This window comes from Hylaeus volcanicus, chromosome 1 (assembly GCF_026283585.1).
Source record: "Hylaeus volcanicus isolate JK05 chromosome 1, UHH_iyHylVolc1.0_haploid, whole genome shotgun sequence".
Taxonomy (NCBI): domain Eukaryota; kingdom Metazoa; phylum Arthropoda; class Insecta; order Hymenoptera; family Colletidae; genus Hylaeus; species Hylaeus volcanicus.
Genome location: NC_071976.1, coordinates 36025727 through 36042752, shown reverse-complemented (window position 1 = coordinate 36042752; position 17026 = coordinate 36025727). Strand labels below are relative to the sequence as shown.

The following is a 17026-nucleotide window of genomic DNA, read 5'->3' as shown; positions in this document are numbered from 1 at the left end:
GTGTCCATGAAACGTAACTCGGTTGACTCGATGGGAAGCATCTACGGTTTTATTATGACAACATGCGTTCCTAACCTAGATTTAACCTTAAAACGCGAGTTGTTTATTTATGAACGTTTGAAATTATGTCTGTGTACCATGATGAAGTAGAAATTGAAGACTTCGAGTACGACGAAGACGAGGAGATATATTATTATCCATGTCCCTGCGGCGATCAATTTCAAATATCCAAAGCAGAATTGGTCGCTGGAGAGGAGGAGGCCACATGTCCTTCGTGCTCCTTGGTAATCAAAGTAATTTACGACAAGGAAGCGTTCGCAGCTAAGCAGGAAGAGTTTGTTAAAAACGAAGAGAAAGAATTCGTAGCGCAGAAGGCTTAGTACGTAACCTAATTAATCTTTTGCGACAGCATCTCATATTTGTTTCAATCACCTTTCAGAGCGAATGAATGAATAACGATCTATTATCGAAAAGGTAGAGAGTACAATTACTATGGCATCACGTGGTAGAGGAAGAGGTAAACCCTCCATGTCGATTAGTACGGAGCAGCTGGGGTTTTCCAAAGGAGAAGCCTTGCCACCGCCTGTTTTACAACCTCCGCCTAAGTATCCAGTTCTAGAGTACAAACCGTTACCTTTAACTATCACAAACGAAATGAGCTACTTATTGGAACTGAAAAGAGAGTTTGCGGAATTCATGCGGGAGTCTCCCAATAACGTGGTTCCACACGTGATTAAAAAAGATATCGATCGATATTCGGATCGATATCAAGACTTGATAACCGACAAGAGCGGGTACGAAACCAGATACGATTGGAGTAGAATGCCAGCAGAGTTGAAGCCATTGCAACGAAAACGTAAAGGATCAAGGATTAAGAAGCCTGAGGAGAAAAAGAAGAACGTCGACGTAGAATCTAAACTGAAAGAATTAGAGAACAAGGAGAGTACGCAACAAAGCGACGCGGAGGAGGATGGTAAAGAGGAAGAAGAGACGGAGGAGAAGGAAGAGGATCACGTGGAAGACGAGGAGGAGGAACCAGACGAGGAAATGGACGAAGGAACGGATTACGTGAACAATTACTTCGACAACGGAGAAGGTTACGACGACGAAGACGATAATTTGGACGATGGACCTATTTATTAACGTATAATTTTTTATAAGAATTGGAAATTCCTCTTGGTTCTCAATTATCGGACTAAGATACTTACAAGCTGTTAGTTGAGCACTGCACGGCAATGTATATATTCTCTTTGGTTTGTTCATTGTTTACCGAACACTCGATCATGTGTACAGACAATAAATTATTATAATGCTTAAACAACAACGAGATCATACGCTCTTACGCATGGTAATACCCACTTTCTCGATCGTTCCGCGATGAAATGTTTTTTTTTATCGAGCGGTGTAACGGTGTGATCGATGAAGGAAGAAATTTGTTTTGGAACAGATTAAAAATAGTCCAGGGTCACAGGAAGCGTCGGCGTGTTCTTTATTACGAGTATTTCAATTTCTAATATATAATATATATATATTTATATATATAATATATATATATATAATAGCCATAATAATCTGCAATTATTGTAATAAATGATCCTCCTCTACGATGCAATCGGAGAGTAAAAACGCAACTTTTTTTTTTTTTTTTTTTTGGACGAGAAGGGGTTGCGCAAATGTACCGTAGTGTCACGTAATGCTTACATTTACGCTCCGTCGTGGTGGTTCTTCTTTTTTTTTTTTTATCTTTCGTATGTTACCATTTAGTTTTCTTCTTGCCCGCACGTTTTGTAAATTCATAGTGTTTACTAATCGTCGTCGTCGTATCGCTCCCAGAGTGTGCGCGTCGAGCGCGTGGTGAGGGGTGTAAATGAAACGAAAAGTTACACAGTCTCGCGAAAGAAGAAGTCGGTTTCCTGAAATTTCCAGCCGCGTGCCGTACGCTTGTCCCCTTTACCATACGATTCGAGGTCGAAACCGGTGACTAGTTACTGGTCTGGTCCGGCGTACATAGATACCAAAACCGATTAAGTAAGTTCGCTTTAAAGGGGCGGAAACTAGGTTCGCACGCGCGTCTAACTCTCGACGCAACGTAGCTCGAACCATGTCACGATTTGGCAGTAAATCGAGCAAGCGATCGATCTCGCGTGACTAAAATATTTAGTTTGGTTTTGCTTTTTTATTTTTTATTTTTTTATATATCTATATATATATATATTTTTTTTTTTCTCGACTCGTACCGGCGCGTTCCACCGCGTTCCAACGGACAAATCGCGAACCTAGGTCATGGCGAACGGTTCTAGTTCGACAATTCGCGGATACCGGCTTTCAATATGAATATGACAAATGACAGACTATTTACAGGACAAAAAAAAAAAAGAACATACAACGTAAGCGTCGCTTCCATCGATCTCGGTTATTCTTTCACGGTCGTTCGACTGTCCTGGTTACTTGCTCGATTTTCTCTACTGTCGATCCGTTTACGAGGATACGAGGAAGCTGATCCCTGGCGAGATAAATCGATCGATCGTTGACGTTCGCAGAAGTCAACCCCTCGAGCTACGGAACTGTGATGCTTGCAATTTTCACCTACAATTGAATCGTTTCCGTTCCAAAAAGGAAAGTTTCACGCCGAATTTCGACGTTACAGTTACAATATATTTTTCCAGCTATTTAAATTCCCTTTGCCTTCGAAAATATTACCGGTGGCCTCGCGGCCGCCTGTAGCCCAGGGGCGTACGAAATTCCAAATCCGGCGCCGGTCGTCCGTACGTATCTGATTCGTGATTTTCAACGTTCGAAAAGAACCGAATCCACTCCGATCGGGTAACAGAAAACCTGCGAGACGATCGTTCGCCGTCATTCGTTGTATCGAGACTCGTCGTTCCCGCGATATCTTTCAATTTATCTTTCAATATCTTTCGAACAGCTTCTTCCCCCCCCCCCCCCCAACCCTCCCTTCGATCTAGCCCCAACTCGATTCGTTTATAATACCATCGTTGCTCAAACGTCAGTTCCATACTGCTCGCATCATTTTCAATAATATATTATGTATAATGTATATAGATATATTTTATATATATATATATACTTTGTATATAATCGTCGCATTTTAATATAGTACGACCTATTTATGTATAAGTAGGCATAAAGACTGAGGCGAGAATACAGGCGAAACTCCGAACAATATAGTCCTTTGCATCTTATATTTTTTTTTCTTCGTCTCTTTTTTTTTTCCCCGTTTTATTTTTAGTTTCTTTCACTCAAGAAAACGATCTCCCGTCGATTGTTTTCCGGTTCTAAAGCGCGAAATCATAAAGACAAGCGGTTACGGTTTTCTCCGTTGTCCGTTCGGATCCAAAGTTCTGTCGTTACTCGGTTCTCCGCGCGTAACACTTCGAAGTCACGTTTAATTCGCGCGACAAAAGGAACGCGGAATATTCCGCGCGAATATCGATGAAGATCGAATTTCAGGCCTTTCGCGTACCGGAAAATCATCGAATGATTTACTCCTGGCGATCGTTGTGATCGCAGTCGCCGGACCGTCTTCCCTGAAGGGTTTTCCCGAGTATTATCCGGATGTTTCCCTCGTGCTTCGCGTTCCCTCTGTATCTCGAATAGAAAACGCACGTTTCGGAACGTGGCCAGCACGTTCGCGGATCTGTCGCTTATTAAGGCCCGTTGATCGATGATCTTAGTTGTCCTCGACAGAATCGTAATCCAATGAAGTCTACGTGTACGAAATCAAAAAGGCTTGGAACGCGAGAAAGGCGACGGTGGATGGAGGATGAAGGACATTCTAGGAAATATTAGGCGTAGAAATTAATTCCGTGGCTTTATATTCGATCGCTTATAACTCTATGCGGAAATATTTAATCGTCGTTTCGTTTAATGTACACTAACACGTTCACGCCGGCGTGTACCACCGGTGGCGATCGTGTTAACACGTTGATCGCCGCGTCACCCGTACGTGGGTGACAGTGCTTTTCACTGAAGAATTAAAAAAATTAATTCCGAAAGTTAAGCTTCAAAGAGAATGAATTTAAATGAAATTCGTGTATTTCGACGAAGTCACAAAAATAAATACCACGTCGGATGTTTGATTATGTAATCTCTAATAGTATGAATAATATTTAATCCATAGCAGAAATTTTCAAGAATATTTCTCTGGCAGTCAACGTGTTAAATTACCAACCTTCTAGGTTCTCGACCTGCTTTCCATTACAACTTTGTTGTATTATTTGTTTATTATTATTACTCCAACAGATTACGAGTGTACTCGACATTCACAGTAATCGTAAAAGAATAGCAATAAGCTCGACGGATGTTACAGTTCGTATAGATGCATTGCAATGCAATGGCTACCAGGTTGAGACTTGGAACGTTCGTACTTCAATGTACCAAAATGACGAATAATTATATCTGTTTAGGTTAGAGTTATAAGTAGACTGCGGATCTTTATGCAAAATAAAATCTTTGCGAACGTGCCTACAAGAATCGAACTTAAATAGGAATTTACTTTATTCTGCATATATTATAACGTGAACTTTACTTTCAATCTTTTTTACATTCTTGCATATTGTTTGCAATTTGTAGTTTCTTGCACATTCGAATTTCCTATAAACGCATAAAGATCCGCAGTCTAGTTACAAGTTATCGAATACAGAGCGCGGATAAGAATTTTGCTCATCCTTGACCGTAGCATCGGACCAGAGGAAAATAATATCGTGGTCTTGTCCCATGTTTGGTAAACGACGGCTTTTCTATGGGCAGTTTCGATCGATCATTTCCAAGCCTTTCCTCCCCGCGTTCCTATACTTACGCGCGTAATTATAAAAACATGTTTGAGCTTCGCCTAGCGAAAGGTCTCTCTGATCTCGCGGGTGATCCAAATCTCCGAAACGCCGGATTAAAGTGGAAACTCAACGCTTACTCGCCCTCCGAGTCCATCGACGTGACAAAGGTATAAACAAATAATTGTTTCTTTTTTTTTCTTTTTGGAAAACAGGAACAGTGTTTGAATCCGCGGCGATGAGCGATACACTCGATTAATTCTTGAAACTCGACGACGATTTATTCGCGAGTCGCTTTGCTCCGAGTCGAAATTTTGTCGTAGCCCTAACCGTGGTACAACGTTCTGAAAATCACAAGAGAAATCAGCTTCTAAATTCGGTCGGGCAGTGCAAGCTTCTGCGAGGTGTTTCCTCGACGCATACTAAGCGTTATTCCGCTTCGAGCTTCGTTGCTTACACCAAGCTGTTCTCGAGTTTTCCCTCGTCGCATATTCTCTCCCTCTTTCTCAATCTCTCTCGCCCCTTTTGTCGTTCGTTCAACAACAGACAAAAGAAGAAATTCGTCGAATCAGTGGCGCGCAAGGGTCTCGTAACCGATTGGCAACAATCAAACATACATACGTATTACAATTATCACAACGACGCGATCATAATAATCATCGTAATAACAGCGCGACAGCGATAGTCCGTGCGTCAGACGTCTACTCGTGGGAATCGTCGATGAGCGATCGTCGATGAGCGATCGTCGAACGATCGAGGCGTGCACCGCCACTGTTCCGAGTCGATCACTCGAAATAATCTATGAAAATCTGCAACAACAATCGTCTTGCTCGTTGCTTCTTAATGATTCGATCAACTCGTACTTCGAGTTGTACGGGTGCTACACGGAATGCAATATAATTCAACACTTATCACAATAGATCGCGTTCACCAGGCGGCGGTGGTAAGCGCGTTAAAAACAGCCTTCGATATTCGATACGCTTTTGCTAAATATGAAAACCATTCCGTACTCGAGACGAGACGTGTCTCGTGCTTGTATATCCAACCTCGAGATGGCCGCGCTCTCTACCCTCGAGTACGGTTCGATCGTCGTCTAGGCAGGAGCCGCAGAATTGAACGTCGAAGCGGAGGCGGATCGTAACTCGAGACTGGAAACGATTTGAATAAAGACAGAACGTTCGACGAGTACGTGGGCCCGCGTCAGACACGAAGCGGTGTCAGATCGGCGCCTGCAAGTAGCTCATGAAACTCGCAGGCGCCAATCTGACATCGCTTCGTGTCTGACATGGACCCGCGTCACGTCAGAGCACACAGGATCGTGTAACATTCAAGGGTTTCGGTTTGGAGAAACGACGGTGATCCGCCACCGCGTCGAGGAACGTAACGATACAAACTATAACACCGAATCGAAACTACGGCAATCCGCGAATCGGTATACGCGTTCCCTTCGGCGACCCGCATCCGATGCAACCGCGCGAATCAAAACAGATCGGTGTAAGCAGAGATCTAACATCACGTTTTCTGAACGCAATCGAGGAATGGGGAAGGGAGACTCGAGGAAAGGAGCGTGAAGATATTTAAGAAATTAACAACGCTCGGGATGCAGCCGGTCCTCTCCGATCGTACGAACAGTCTCGAATTGTCTGCAGGTAGCGCGATCGATGCCGATGGCGAGCTTCGAATCTCCTCTCTTCGTCTTCGCATCGTCGCGATCTCTTATATTTTGCTAACGATCGAAGAGTTTCGGGGAACGACGTGGTCGTCATCGTCACCGATCGACCGCACCTCGGACAAGCTGTAAAAGAAAACGTAAATTAGCCACGATCTGTCGTCGACATCCTGAATTCTCTCTACGGTTTAGTTACATCGAGTCCCTCGTCAGTCGTTCGCTTCTGTATTTCGTATTTTAGCTTTTTTTTGTCGTTTTTCTTCATTTTTATTCCCCTTAGCGGATTTTTCTTTTATCATTAGAGTTATCGTTATCATTAATCGTTATCGTTATAACTGCTTCACTACGGTTGGTTGACTCTTGGACGTGGATCTGGATGGAGTGTGGTGTACCGGTGTGTACCAAAATGCGCGTGAGAGAGAGAAAAGCTCCGTCGGTCGATTTCGTCCGTTCTCTTCTTTCCCTTCCTCCCTTCCGTCGTCCTCGTAAGCGAGAACAACGCCCCCCCGCCCCCCCCCCCTATGTCCAAAGTCTTTCGCCTCTGTCTCGTCGATCAGGAAAAAGATGCGTCTTTGCGTTCGTCGTTCTCTCCTCTCGCTACTTTTCTTGCGTTCTATCGTTACCGTCTCTCGTTCGTACTTCCGGTGCTGCGACCGCTTACCAGCGTACGTTCAACCCCCAGCACCAACAGGGTCGAGGAAGGGAAGCCATTACCTTCCTTGCTCCGTTCTGGATGATCCTCGAGCCTCGTTCAAACCTCTACTTTCGTTTGTTTCTGTTTGCTCGAGAGGGGAACGCGCGAACGAGGTTCTCGCATAAGAAATCAAAGACGAAATGCAGCGTGCAACGGGAAGGTAGCGTCGACCCTTCCTTCTCTTCTCGGTTCCCGCAACGATTCCCCCTCAAGCGTCTCGTGTTCGACGTCGTCGTCGACTAGCACCGGTTCCCCGTCGTTAGTCTTTGACCTTTGACCATTTCTACTCGTAGACACGGCCTGTACACACGGTTCTACGAACATAAGTGAACATCGACGTCACATAGATGATTTTATCTTTGCTTCAAAGCATTTACCCGAAGCCGTCTCTACAAGTGAATATGGTCGAAGGTCTTGACGCGGAAAATTTCGCTGTTTCCGCTTGTGAAAACGCACGGTTCGATCGATCCGAGGGGAGGAATCGCCTCGAGAGGTCGCGTCGCGCGCGAAAAACAAACACTACGCTTCACTACAGTAATTCGTTCTGCTTGCTGGTGATTTACCGGGAGAATTCCTCGCCAGTCGCGGCTCGACCGTGTCCGAGAGAGGAGAGGATCCAAAATACCGAAGGGACAGTAATGAAAAGTTTTCCGCGTGAACCGTGTGAACGAGAAGCGATCGTTTCCTCGGAAATTAATAGGAACCGGAGGAGGTGAGAATGGCTGAATGTTTCGGAACTCCGTTTGCGATTGTGCAAGAATAATTCTTCGCGACATTTCCCCGGGGTTTCTCTCGGAACGGTCGAGGTTCTCATCGAAAATGGAATGGATTATTAATTTCGGACGCGCACAAAGAGAGAGAGAGAGACGCTCCGTGTTCGAAAGAGACTCGTCTCTTCTCGCGGTACCCTCGACAATTTTGCAGATCTGTCCTCGATTTTTCACCCGTTCACCCCCAACGTATCTCTCGCGGTACGTCTAACTCGCAGATCCACGAAATCGTCTCGGTACCGCCGATCGCGAAATCCGCGAGTGCGACATCCATAATGTAGACGTACATACGGTGTACACGTGTATAATTGTTTTCCGTATATAGACGTTATATAAAACGCACGAAGCGGCTGAAGGCTACTTTATCCTTCCCCTTTTATTTATAGCGACAAAGCCGTACCTTGTTTCCTCGCGATTCGATTCGTTCACGGTATCTCATCTTTATTTTCTTTTTTTCTTTTTTTTTTTATCAATGGAAAAAGAATTCGGGCTTAACTACGGCGGATCCCTCGAGATCACTTGAATATCCTAGAAACATTACTGACTCGCGTGTGTTCGTCTAGGTGCGTGTCTTCCTATTGTATGTATTCGTGTGGCGTCTGTGTCTGGCTTTCTGTGTTTGTATGTGTGTGTGTGTGTGTAGTCTGCGGGTGTCGCGTGTACGTGTCCGGTTTCGTAATTTCCTTCTAAATCTCATCGTCTCGACTCAAGATAACCGTTGGTCGAAGGAGCTGGCTCTCCGATGGCCGAGAGCCTCGCGTCCACGCGTGTCCTGTGTGTTGGATCGCATCCTCCGAAACGTTCCTCGAGTTTCAACGAGACCGACGCGTTGGCTGCACGCACCGTCTTCGTCATCCTCGGTCGTCTTACCGATCAAGTGTCCCCCTATTCTCCCGTCGATGACATTCAATCATCCATTCTGCATCTAAGCTCGTCGAAGAGGCCTAGAAGCTCCCCTTCGTAACTCCCAATGGAAGTCTTTGGTGACGATCCTTCTCTTTGTTATATACTTGGACCTATGTCGAACGTACCGAAGCTGCCTCCGCGATTCGAACATCGACGTGGGACACGCGACACGTGACGCGTAAGACGGAAAGAGGCGAGATCTCGCTCCCGATGAAACAACGTTATCAGGAACGAGCAGACGAACCACGAAAGGAGTCAATTTCGTCCTCCACGGGGAATCTTGTATCGTTTGTCTCCCGTTCTTCCGTTCTCCTCTCTCTAATCCCCCTTCATTGTTCCGCTTGCTCCTACGGTTTCGAGGACGTCGCATGTTTGTTTCTCCGCGTGAACGTTTTAATTCTCCGAGCCGCTACCCTTTCCCCAGAATTTGTCGAAGCGATTTCGCGCCTTCTCCAACGCTTCGCTTGCCGCTGAGCGTTGCGCCGTGCCGGGAACAACCGTCGGTGCCTCCAGCACGTGATAACTACCCCCGCTGCTACCTGCTACGCCTCCCACGCCTCCGCCGCCGCCGCCGCCTTGAGGCAAATCGGCCTCCAGGATACGGTAACCCGGCTGAGGAGCCGTCGACGACGACGGTGTCGTCATCGTCGCTGTCGTTGTCGGCTGACCGGCCTCCTTTCTCTCGTATTCGAACCCTGGATCCTCCAGACATCTCAAATTCGTTCCTGCTACTGGCTTTATCGATGATTCCGGTCTAGGCTGGTCTTTCGACTCCTCCTCCGCTCCCCCTGATTCCTGAAATTCGATTCTTTCTTTTATGTATGCAGAGAAAACGTTGATAATTCCCGTGGAAGAACAAATACGCCAAAAGTGCTCAACTTTACATACGCGTAACTTTGAAACCGTTGGATTTGTAACATTAAAACATCCATTTTTGTATTCTACGGATGAAAAGCCACTAAATGGTACGGAAGAAAAAGTCAATAATTTGTAGTACCCCGAAGTAAAGATCAGCAGGTGTGAAAGTTGGTGTGGGAATCCGAGAGTATTACCTTCTCACCCTGCGTGGGTGTGCCGACACCCTGAGCGCTGGTGGGCAACGGGCTGTCCCTTTCCGAGTCCATGTCCTTGTGTCCGTTCAATCCCGTGAAGCTGCCGATGGAAACGCTCTCGCTCTCCGGTGACTTGTAGCCGGAGTGTTGGGAATGCTGCGACTTGTGCTGAGCCGCGAGCTCGGGCGGTGCTGACTGAGGCGCGGAAGGCAAAGAGGACGGTGCCCATGTCTTTGCCTCGCTATGCGGACGCGTCAGGGGTTCTTGAAAACAGAGATCAAGGTAACGTAAATCTGATCGATATCGTTCGAGCAACTCGTCCATTGCCAGCTCGATCGTTCCTACCAACGACCGTCGAATTAATAACGTTACAGTTTCGAAAAAATCTATCAAAGACTACGCAACATTCAAACATCTACCAAGTACAAGAAATTACTGTAGAAAGTGAGCAATTCGGCATGGGATGACCCCGTTACGAAGACGAGAGCGGGTTCGCGAGACGTTGCCACTTCTTCTGACATTTTAACGCGTTGATGGATAGCCTAAATCAGTTTAGCAATCAACGCGTTAAAACGATCGTCGGTCGATTCGCGAATAAGGAATTGTTCGCGGAGACTCGCTACCGGTTCGAGATCGAGGCCAAAGGTGTCCGCGCTAGATTTTTTGGTACCTTCTCTGACGTTTTGTGTGACAGTGAACGTTTTCCCGGTGTCCAGAGGCACGGTCCAATTTACCGGTTCCGGCGATCGCATGATCATCTGCTCCGGAGATTTTACCCTTGTCGGCTCCGGCGGACTTTTCACTACCGGCTCGTCGTCGATCCACGGGCTTACGGCGGTGGCAGACACCGGTGGCTGCGTCTGCGACGGAGGAGTCGAGGCGATGCTCGAATCCCCGCCGGTTGCGTCCCCGTTTATTTGCGGTTCCGCCGTCACTGGAACGTTTGATCGAGGCTTTAGCGACGAGGGTAAACGTTGCTCTACTTGGCCACCCACCCCCGGAGGAGCTTGCACTCGATGCATCGAGCCTTTGCTCATCGCGTACTTTGCGTTCGGATTCCGTCTGGGTTACCGCGTCAAGCGTTGCGCAACCTTACGACTTCTTAGCAGAATTATAAAAATATCGATGGTATAACAGAGAGAACGGAGATTAGAGTTGCGTCAAGATTTGCCATCATTTCGATACAAGTTGCGCGTAACACTTTCCGTGGTTCCCTAGCGGGTTCGGATCAAAGTTACGCGAACCACGGTGGAAGCGACGAAAGAATAGAATCGGAAGTCTCGCGATCTTAACGATGGCTTCGACAAGCGAGTCGATTCTTCCGTTGACTCCGTCATGGGCAGTTCACTCTACTCGAAAAACAGCTAGGCGTGTCTCGAAACGAAATGGTTCTGTTCCACTCCAGGTTCGCTTTGAAAAATATTCGTTTAAACGCGGCTTGGTCGAGACATCGAGCGCAGACACCGGAAACCCGACGAGCCGCGGTTATCGGGAGATCTACACAGTGGGCACAGAGAGCATTTCCCAGAGAAAAGTACACTAGCGTACTCAGAATGCAGGAAACACACGTACAGATATATATGTATATTTGTATATATATATATATATATACACACACACACGCGCGCGCACACACAGAGAGACACAAGTGAAGGCAGAGACAGTACTAGATCTTGTGTGACAGTGGTGTGTGTAAATGTGAGCCGTGGCTGTGTTGCGAGCACGCAACAGGTTGACAAAGGGCTCTAACGTTTACAGGCTATTGTTCTCTCTCTACCGCGAAAACGTTTTCTCGATTCGCGCGTCAGACGAAACATCGCGGACGATGGATCGTTTTCGCGCTTCAACGCGCGGAAAGCGCAACGAAGAATTCGCGAGACATCGCACATAAAGCGAGCGAAATCGCGTTCAGCCGATCTAACGATGCGCATTTCGTGCCGGGATCGCCTGTCGGTGGTCGAAGACGTATCGTTCACCGCAGGAAGCACGCTTACGTTTCCTGGCTCGGGCCCTGTCATAAAGTGGCACAGCCGAGCCGTTTGCCACGAGCCTCACGCTCACAGAGGCCTCGAATATAATACGAGGACAACGTCGAAAAGTAGCAGTCCTTGGCATCCGATGGATAAGAAGAATTTCTACGTCGATGGTTACTCGGTTAACGTGCGAAAACTTGTACAATAAAGACTGGATAAATGTAAGATGACTATTCCCACCATTGGGGAAGGTCCCCCTTGACGATCAGTAAGCGAGCAATTTAATATGATCCTAACTGATTGATACGCTTCTGTCGACTGCTTTTTTCCTCGGACCTCTTTCTCTTTCGCTCTCTGTCCGTTTCTATGTTCGACGCTAGACTGTAGAACCAAATGTATGATTATCCAGTCTTTACTGTATCTATTAAACTCGAATCTTGATCGCTTGTACAGACGTCATGCCCTGTCGAAATTATTCTCCTCCACCGAGCGTTAAGATCGACCACTTTTCGAGTGGTTCGGGCCTGTCTCGATCCTCGAGAGGCCCTACACCCATACTCTCGATATCCTCCTGCGACGTCTTGTAAATCGAGTCGACGAATTACGCGTGGAAAGCTGATCTAACGGCAATGGAAATGCGAAGCTTCCTCGAGGCGCAGTCTACGAGTCGCATGGAAGAGATTAACAGACAGATCGTTCCAAACGCAGAGACGCGAGAATCGTGACGCGCGAACGTCCAGCGAGCATGTAAAAACATTGAACGTGGGTACATGCTTCGCGATGAAAGCGGGACCACGTAGAACCCGTGCTCTATTTTACGCGCGAGAAAAGAAGTACATAAAAAAATAAAAAAAAAAAAAAAAAGACAACTACGTATGCGCGATACGATGGTACATGTTGCCAGAGGCCATCCTCGACGATGCTCTGAAAGGCACGGAGAGACACAGACAGAAAGGCAGAATACAGAAAGTGAGACACAGAGTAGAGAGCAAGGGTTTGAAAGAACGAGACAGAACGATACAGAAAGAACCAATACAGAGAGGGAGTAGAGAGATATTAGGTCATCCCATAAATAATGCGGGTTTTCCCGGGAACTGCAACCAAGTCAAACCGATGCTAGTGTAAACAGAGACTGTTCCGGAGGCGACATACCAGAGTTTTACGATTTTAATTGCTTCGAGAGTTTTTGGTACGTGTCGGATGCGTGGATCGTTCAACTGTAGTGTAACTGTAGCAGCTGTGTGGAGAAACTCTATACAAAAAATGGTTTGAAAACGTTGGTTGAAGAGTTGCAGTCTGGAAAACGATTCGTACGCCGGAAGATCGGTCGATGGAGACAGCGGTATGGAGAAATGCAATTTGTAGCTGTCGAGGGATATCCATCTGGGCTGAAAAATGATACGTTTTTGAATCGAACCGTTACTGGAGGTGCGAAACAGGCGTTACAGAGTGATATTATACGAAGACAATGAATTACTCTCGGCGAGACCACGTGAAAATGGCAAGAGAACGTCGAAAGAATGTCGTGAAAGGAGAACCACGAAACGTATAGAAAGATACAGAGTGTTGGAAGTCGTACAGAGTGATTTCTAGGTGATTCTAGACTTGGTTAAGCTGTTGTTTTCGGCACACGCAGTCCGTTTGATATACTAGCGTGGTGACGGTTCCTGTGAAGGGAGGGTTTCGTCCTGGGCCTGCTAGTGGACGCGTCAGTAAGATTTTCTTGCACTTATCCAGTGTTTACTGTATATGAACGTTAGGCGAAGACAGGAGACGCCACCGCACTAGGATATAACGCAGCTTGTTCCAATCTCTATAACCACCTCGAGTATTCGATCGATCGTAGACAGAGGGCCGTTTATCCGGCCCTTGAATACGTACCGAGGAAAGGGCGCGCTAGTTATGGGACGACCTGTGTAGAAAGATATACAACAACGAACACGAAAAGCGTTAGATATGTTCGAGCGAAACAAATTAGCAACAAGGCCGAACGGCAGAGAGCATGCTACTTACTAGATTGGACGGCGTTAGCGGCTTGGTTTGACGCGTATCGACTATCGGAGGATGATTTGGATGGATCGGCGGCGGCGGCTGCGGCCGCAGCCGCAGCTGGATCGTCGCGGGCCGTTTTTGGCTGAGCTTCGTTTGGACCTTGGCACCGGCTTATATCTTTAACACGGTCCGGCCTGGCCGCAGCGGCAGCGCTCGACGTAGGTGGGTGATGGACACTCGTATGAACTGAATGCTTTACCGGGGGTTTTACAGTGGTACTTGTGGTGGTGGTTGTGGTGGTGGTTGAGGGTTTGGCGTGATGAAGAGGGCGATGGGGGGGAGCGGTGGTTGCGAGGAAGGCTAAAACATACCGTACACAAAGTACAATGATGAATAAAGGGCCACCGTCCTCCAGGATCTTACGCGCAAGGTACTGTCATCGTTGGACCACCCTGCTTAAAATGTCTTTAGATTTGGAGGTCCCCTTGAACGAGACGCGTCGGTGCCGCGACAACAAATTCAACTGGCCGTTTAAACGTCTCTTAAAGCCTCTATCGATATAGACCCTTGACGAGAGGTCTGTTCATTTTTAAGATACAAGAAAACGATTATTTTTTGCTGTGCTACGTATCTATCCATTAACTCGTTAGCTCTTTCACGTTACGCGTCGAATTCCCGTCAGACCGAAATATATTCATATTTTGAGCCTTTTCAAGGAGCCTAAAGTTTAAAGATAAATGTACATAGTATACGTTGACGATTACGATAGAATCTGATTAAATACAAACATACATATCGGCACCCACTCGTAGAACCATTTTAGGTTGAACAGAGATAATACGACGACTGGAAAGAAACAAAGTGACGAGAAACAAAGACGATTATCAAACATTTTAAGCAAGGCTGCGTCGCTTCGTCGAGGTTCATTCTTATTGGAGAGGTGATCGAGGGCTGAAGGGTCTCGCGAAGTTATCGAACCCGCGCAGAATTGCGTCCACGCTCGAATATCGTGATTCTTCCCTTGCGATCGCGTTTCCCGACGAGAGTCGGGGGCTTACTACCCCCTGCGTCGATCCTCCAAAAATTATTCCGAACGTCGCGACTTATTTCTTCGCGAACGTTAATTTTGTATCGCTTGGCACGCACTCGTCGGCGCACTCGGCACCAATCGCGAATCGAATTCAAGCAACGAAGCGATTGGAAAAAGAAAATTTTGACGCTCGAGGGTTTCGAGAATCGTGACATACGTATCTCGCAGAATACCGTGACCGAGAACTGGGCGTGTAGTTGAACCCTTTAACAATTTAACGACACCGAAAAGGGAACGAGAGTTTAGGTAGAGACAGGTGAAAAGGAGAAGTGCCGAGAGAAATTTCGTCCCGGTTGCCTGTGCTCGATGCTGCGTTTAAATTGTTAAAGGGTGAAAATAGTAGGCGGAGGGTGTTGGAGAAGAAGGTGGCGGTGGTGTCGGGTGCAGGACGAAAGGTTAGAGAACCGAGATACGTGAAAGTTGGGCTAGCGGGCAGCAGGTACGTGGTACAGAGAACGTACATTTCCGATGGACCTGTGGGGGCCTCCTGTGGAACGGAGTAGGCCCTGGGCCCGAGGGTGGTGGCGGTAATGGCGGCACGCTGGTCGACGGACCCGTTGAGGAAATCGTCGAGGGTTCCCGTATGCTCCAACGCACGCGGCCAGGGCCCGTGACTGAAACACCCGCTGCCACTCCTGATCAATCTGATCGCACGGTGCTTGACGATCGTCGCGATTCGGTCTCGCGCGAGCAACTAAGCCTGATTTAATAAATGAGAGAAACACGGGCTGCACGGGGTGGTGCTTCGAGGGTGTCTAGCACGATGCGTCCAGCCACTGATCCGACCGTTTCATCTTTCGAGCATGGTATCCGACGGGAATGAGATGTCTGGATGTCGATCGTGGCGTTAAGAGAGAGGAAGAGAGACCGATCGTGAATACGCGAGTGCTCCGCGGCTCGGGTGGATCGATGGAACTCGAAATGACGATGACCGACGATGGTGAACGACGTGGATGAAGATGGTGCACGTCGAAGATGCGTGGCTGGCGATGGATAAGAATCGAGTGAAACGGGGACGTGTCGTTTGTCGGGCATGGCTCGTGGACGCAGGATGGAAGAAATCGTATGAACGCGACGAGATTCTATGTCGTCGATAATGAGAGAATCGTTCGATAACTCTGTCGATGATGACGGGTTCACTTTTTGGGTATGGCTGGCGTTCGTAAAGACATCTAGTCGATGGTTCGAGTACAATGCACGACAACATCGTTGGCTACAAATAAATGTATACAGTCTATATATGTGGATATATCACGCAATCGACGTCTAGTCTCGTTGCTATCGAACGTTACAACACGGGGATGTAAGACGCGTTCGTTCAGGCTACTCGCGATTTACGCAGGCCGTTCGGGATGAGGGGGAACAACATGTCGCAAAAACTTTCTTTACGGACAATCAAATAAGAGCTACTGGTTACTAGTTTGGCAGAGACAGAGAGATAGAAACGATTAAAACACGATTGTCATGCATCTGCCTAAAGAAAAAAAAAAATATATATATATATATATATGTATATATATGTTAACGATGACTTTGCAATTGATACGTCCGGACACACACCGCTCAAAGAATCTACGGATCCGTGTTTCGCGGTCGACGCTTCGATAAGGGACGCGTCGACGCGAGGTCTTTAAAAGCGGTGAATGTCTCTCGCAACACGTTTCGTACAAGGTAATAACGAACGTTCGGCTTTCGAGGCCCACAAGAGCAAACAGCAATCCAAAATATATGTACGAGACTTCTATCCAAATTCCATTTTAGGCACGGAAGATGCAAACGGAACTCGTGACAGACAACGAGCGCCAATCGATTCGGGGTACGGTCTCATGGATGCTAAATCGATCGACTGGTATATCGATACAAGAAGGATATGTCGATAGGGGATGTCGTGGATGCTCGTTCGGTGCTACTTACTCGGTCGTGGATGCCTTTCAGGCTCACCGCTCTTCTCTCTCAGCTCTTTCTCCTTATCCTTTGGCTCCTTCTCTTTCTCCTGGACAAAGAGAACCGGGTCAACGACAGAACGGAACAAAGAAAAGAAATCGAATTCGACTGATTCGTCTCGAAGAGAGAATCTTTGTTTTATCGAT

The 17026-nt window shown here is 47.1% G+C and overlaps 3 protein-coding genes across 13 annotated transcripts in view; 2 read left to right on the top strand and 1 right to left on the bottom strand.

Moving 5' to 3' along the window:
- Positions 1-4: 4 nt before the first annotated feature.
- On the top strand, positions 5-522 carry LOC128879739 (diphthamide biosynthesis protein 3). The gene has a single exon (XM_054129164.1). The coding sequence runs from the start codon at positions 126-128 to the stop codon at positions 378-380; it is 255 nt and encodes an 84-aa protein (XP_053985139.1). The 5' UTR covers positions 5-125; the 3' UTR covers positions 381-522.
- LOC128879691 (DNA-directed RNA polymerase III subunit RPC7-like) lies at positions 155-1324 on the top strand. Of its 3 annotated transcripts, none has more exons than XM_054129094.1 (2): positions 155-284; positions 440-1324. In XM_054129094.1, exon 2 carries the CDS (start codon positions 493-495, stop codon positions 1141-1143), a length of 651 nt encoding a protein of 216 aa, XP_053985069.1. In that variant the 5' UTR covers positions 155-284; positions 440-492; the 3' UTR covers positions 1144-1324. The 3 variants fall into 3 exon arrangements, with proteins under 3 accessions (XP_053985069.1, XP_053985062.1, XP_053985076.1); XM_054129087.1 differs by having other exon boundaries at positions 237-379; XM_054129101.1 differs by having other exon boundaries at positions 240-379; positions 475-1324.
- A 427-nt stretch (positions 1325-1751) lies between these two features.
- The window catches only part of LOC128879552 (protein piccolo), a 59020-nt gene continuing 43745 nt past the window's right edge, over positions 1752-17026 (bottom strand). For 6 of the 9 annotated variants that reach the window (XM_054128821.1, XM_054128874.1, XM_054128838.1 and 3 more), the window contains 6 exons: positions 16851-16929; positions 15398-15550; positions 13868-14206; positions 10552-10815; positions 9882-10144; positions 1752-9624 (listed from right to left, as the gene is read on the bottom strand). In XM_054128821.1, the coding sequence (XP_053984796.1) occupies positions 9223-9624; positions 9882-10144; positions 10552-10815; positions 13868-14206; positions 15398-15550; positions 16851-16929 (1500 nt within the window). In that variant the 3' untranslated portion in view covers positions 1752-9222. The remainder of the gene's footprint in view (positions 9625-9881; positions 10145-10551; positions 10816-13867; positions 14207-15397; positions 15551-16850; positions 16930-17026) is intronic. The other 3 variants (XM_054128863.1, XM_054128882.1, XM_054128890.1) reach the window with 3 other exon arrangements.

Coding starts and splice junctions, on each gene's coding strand:
- LOC128879739 (XM_054129164.1), top strand. CDS start 126: ATGTCTGTGTACCATGATGAAGTAGAAATTGAAGACTTCGAGTACGAC.
- LOC128879691 (XM_054129094.1), top strand. CDS start 493: ATGGCATCACGTGGTAGAGGAAGAGGTAAACCCTCCATGTCGATTAGT.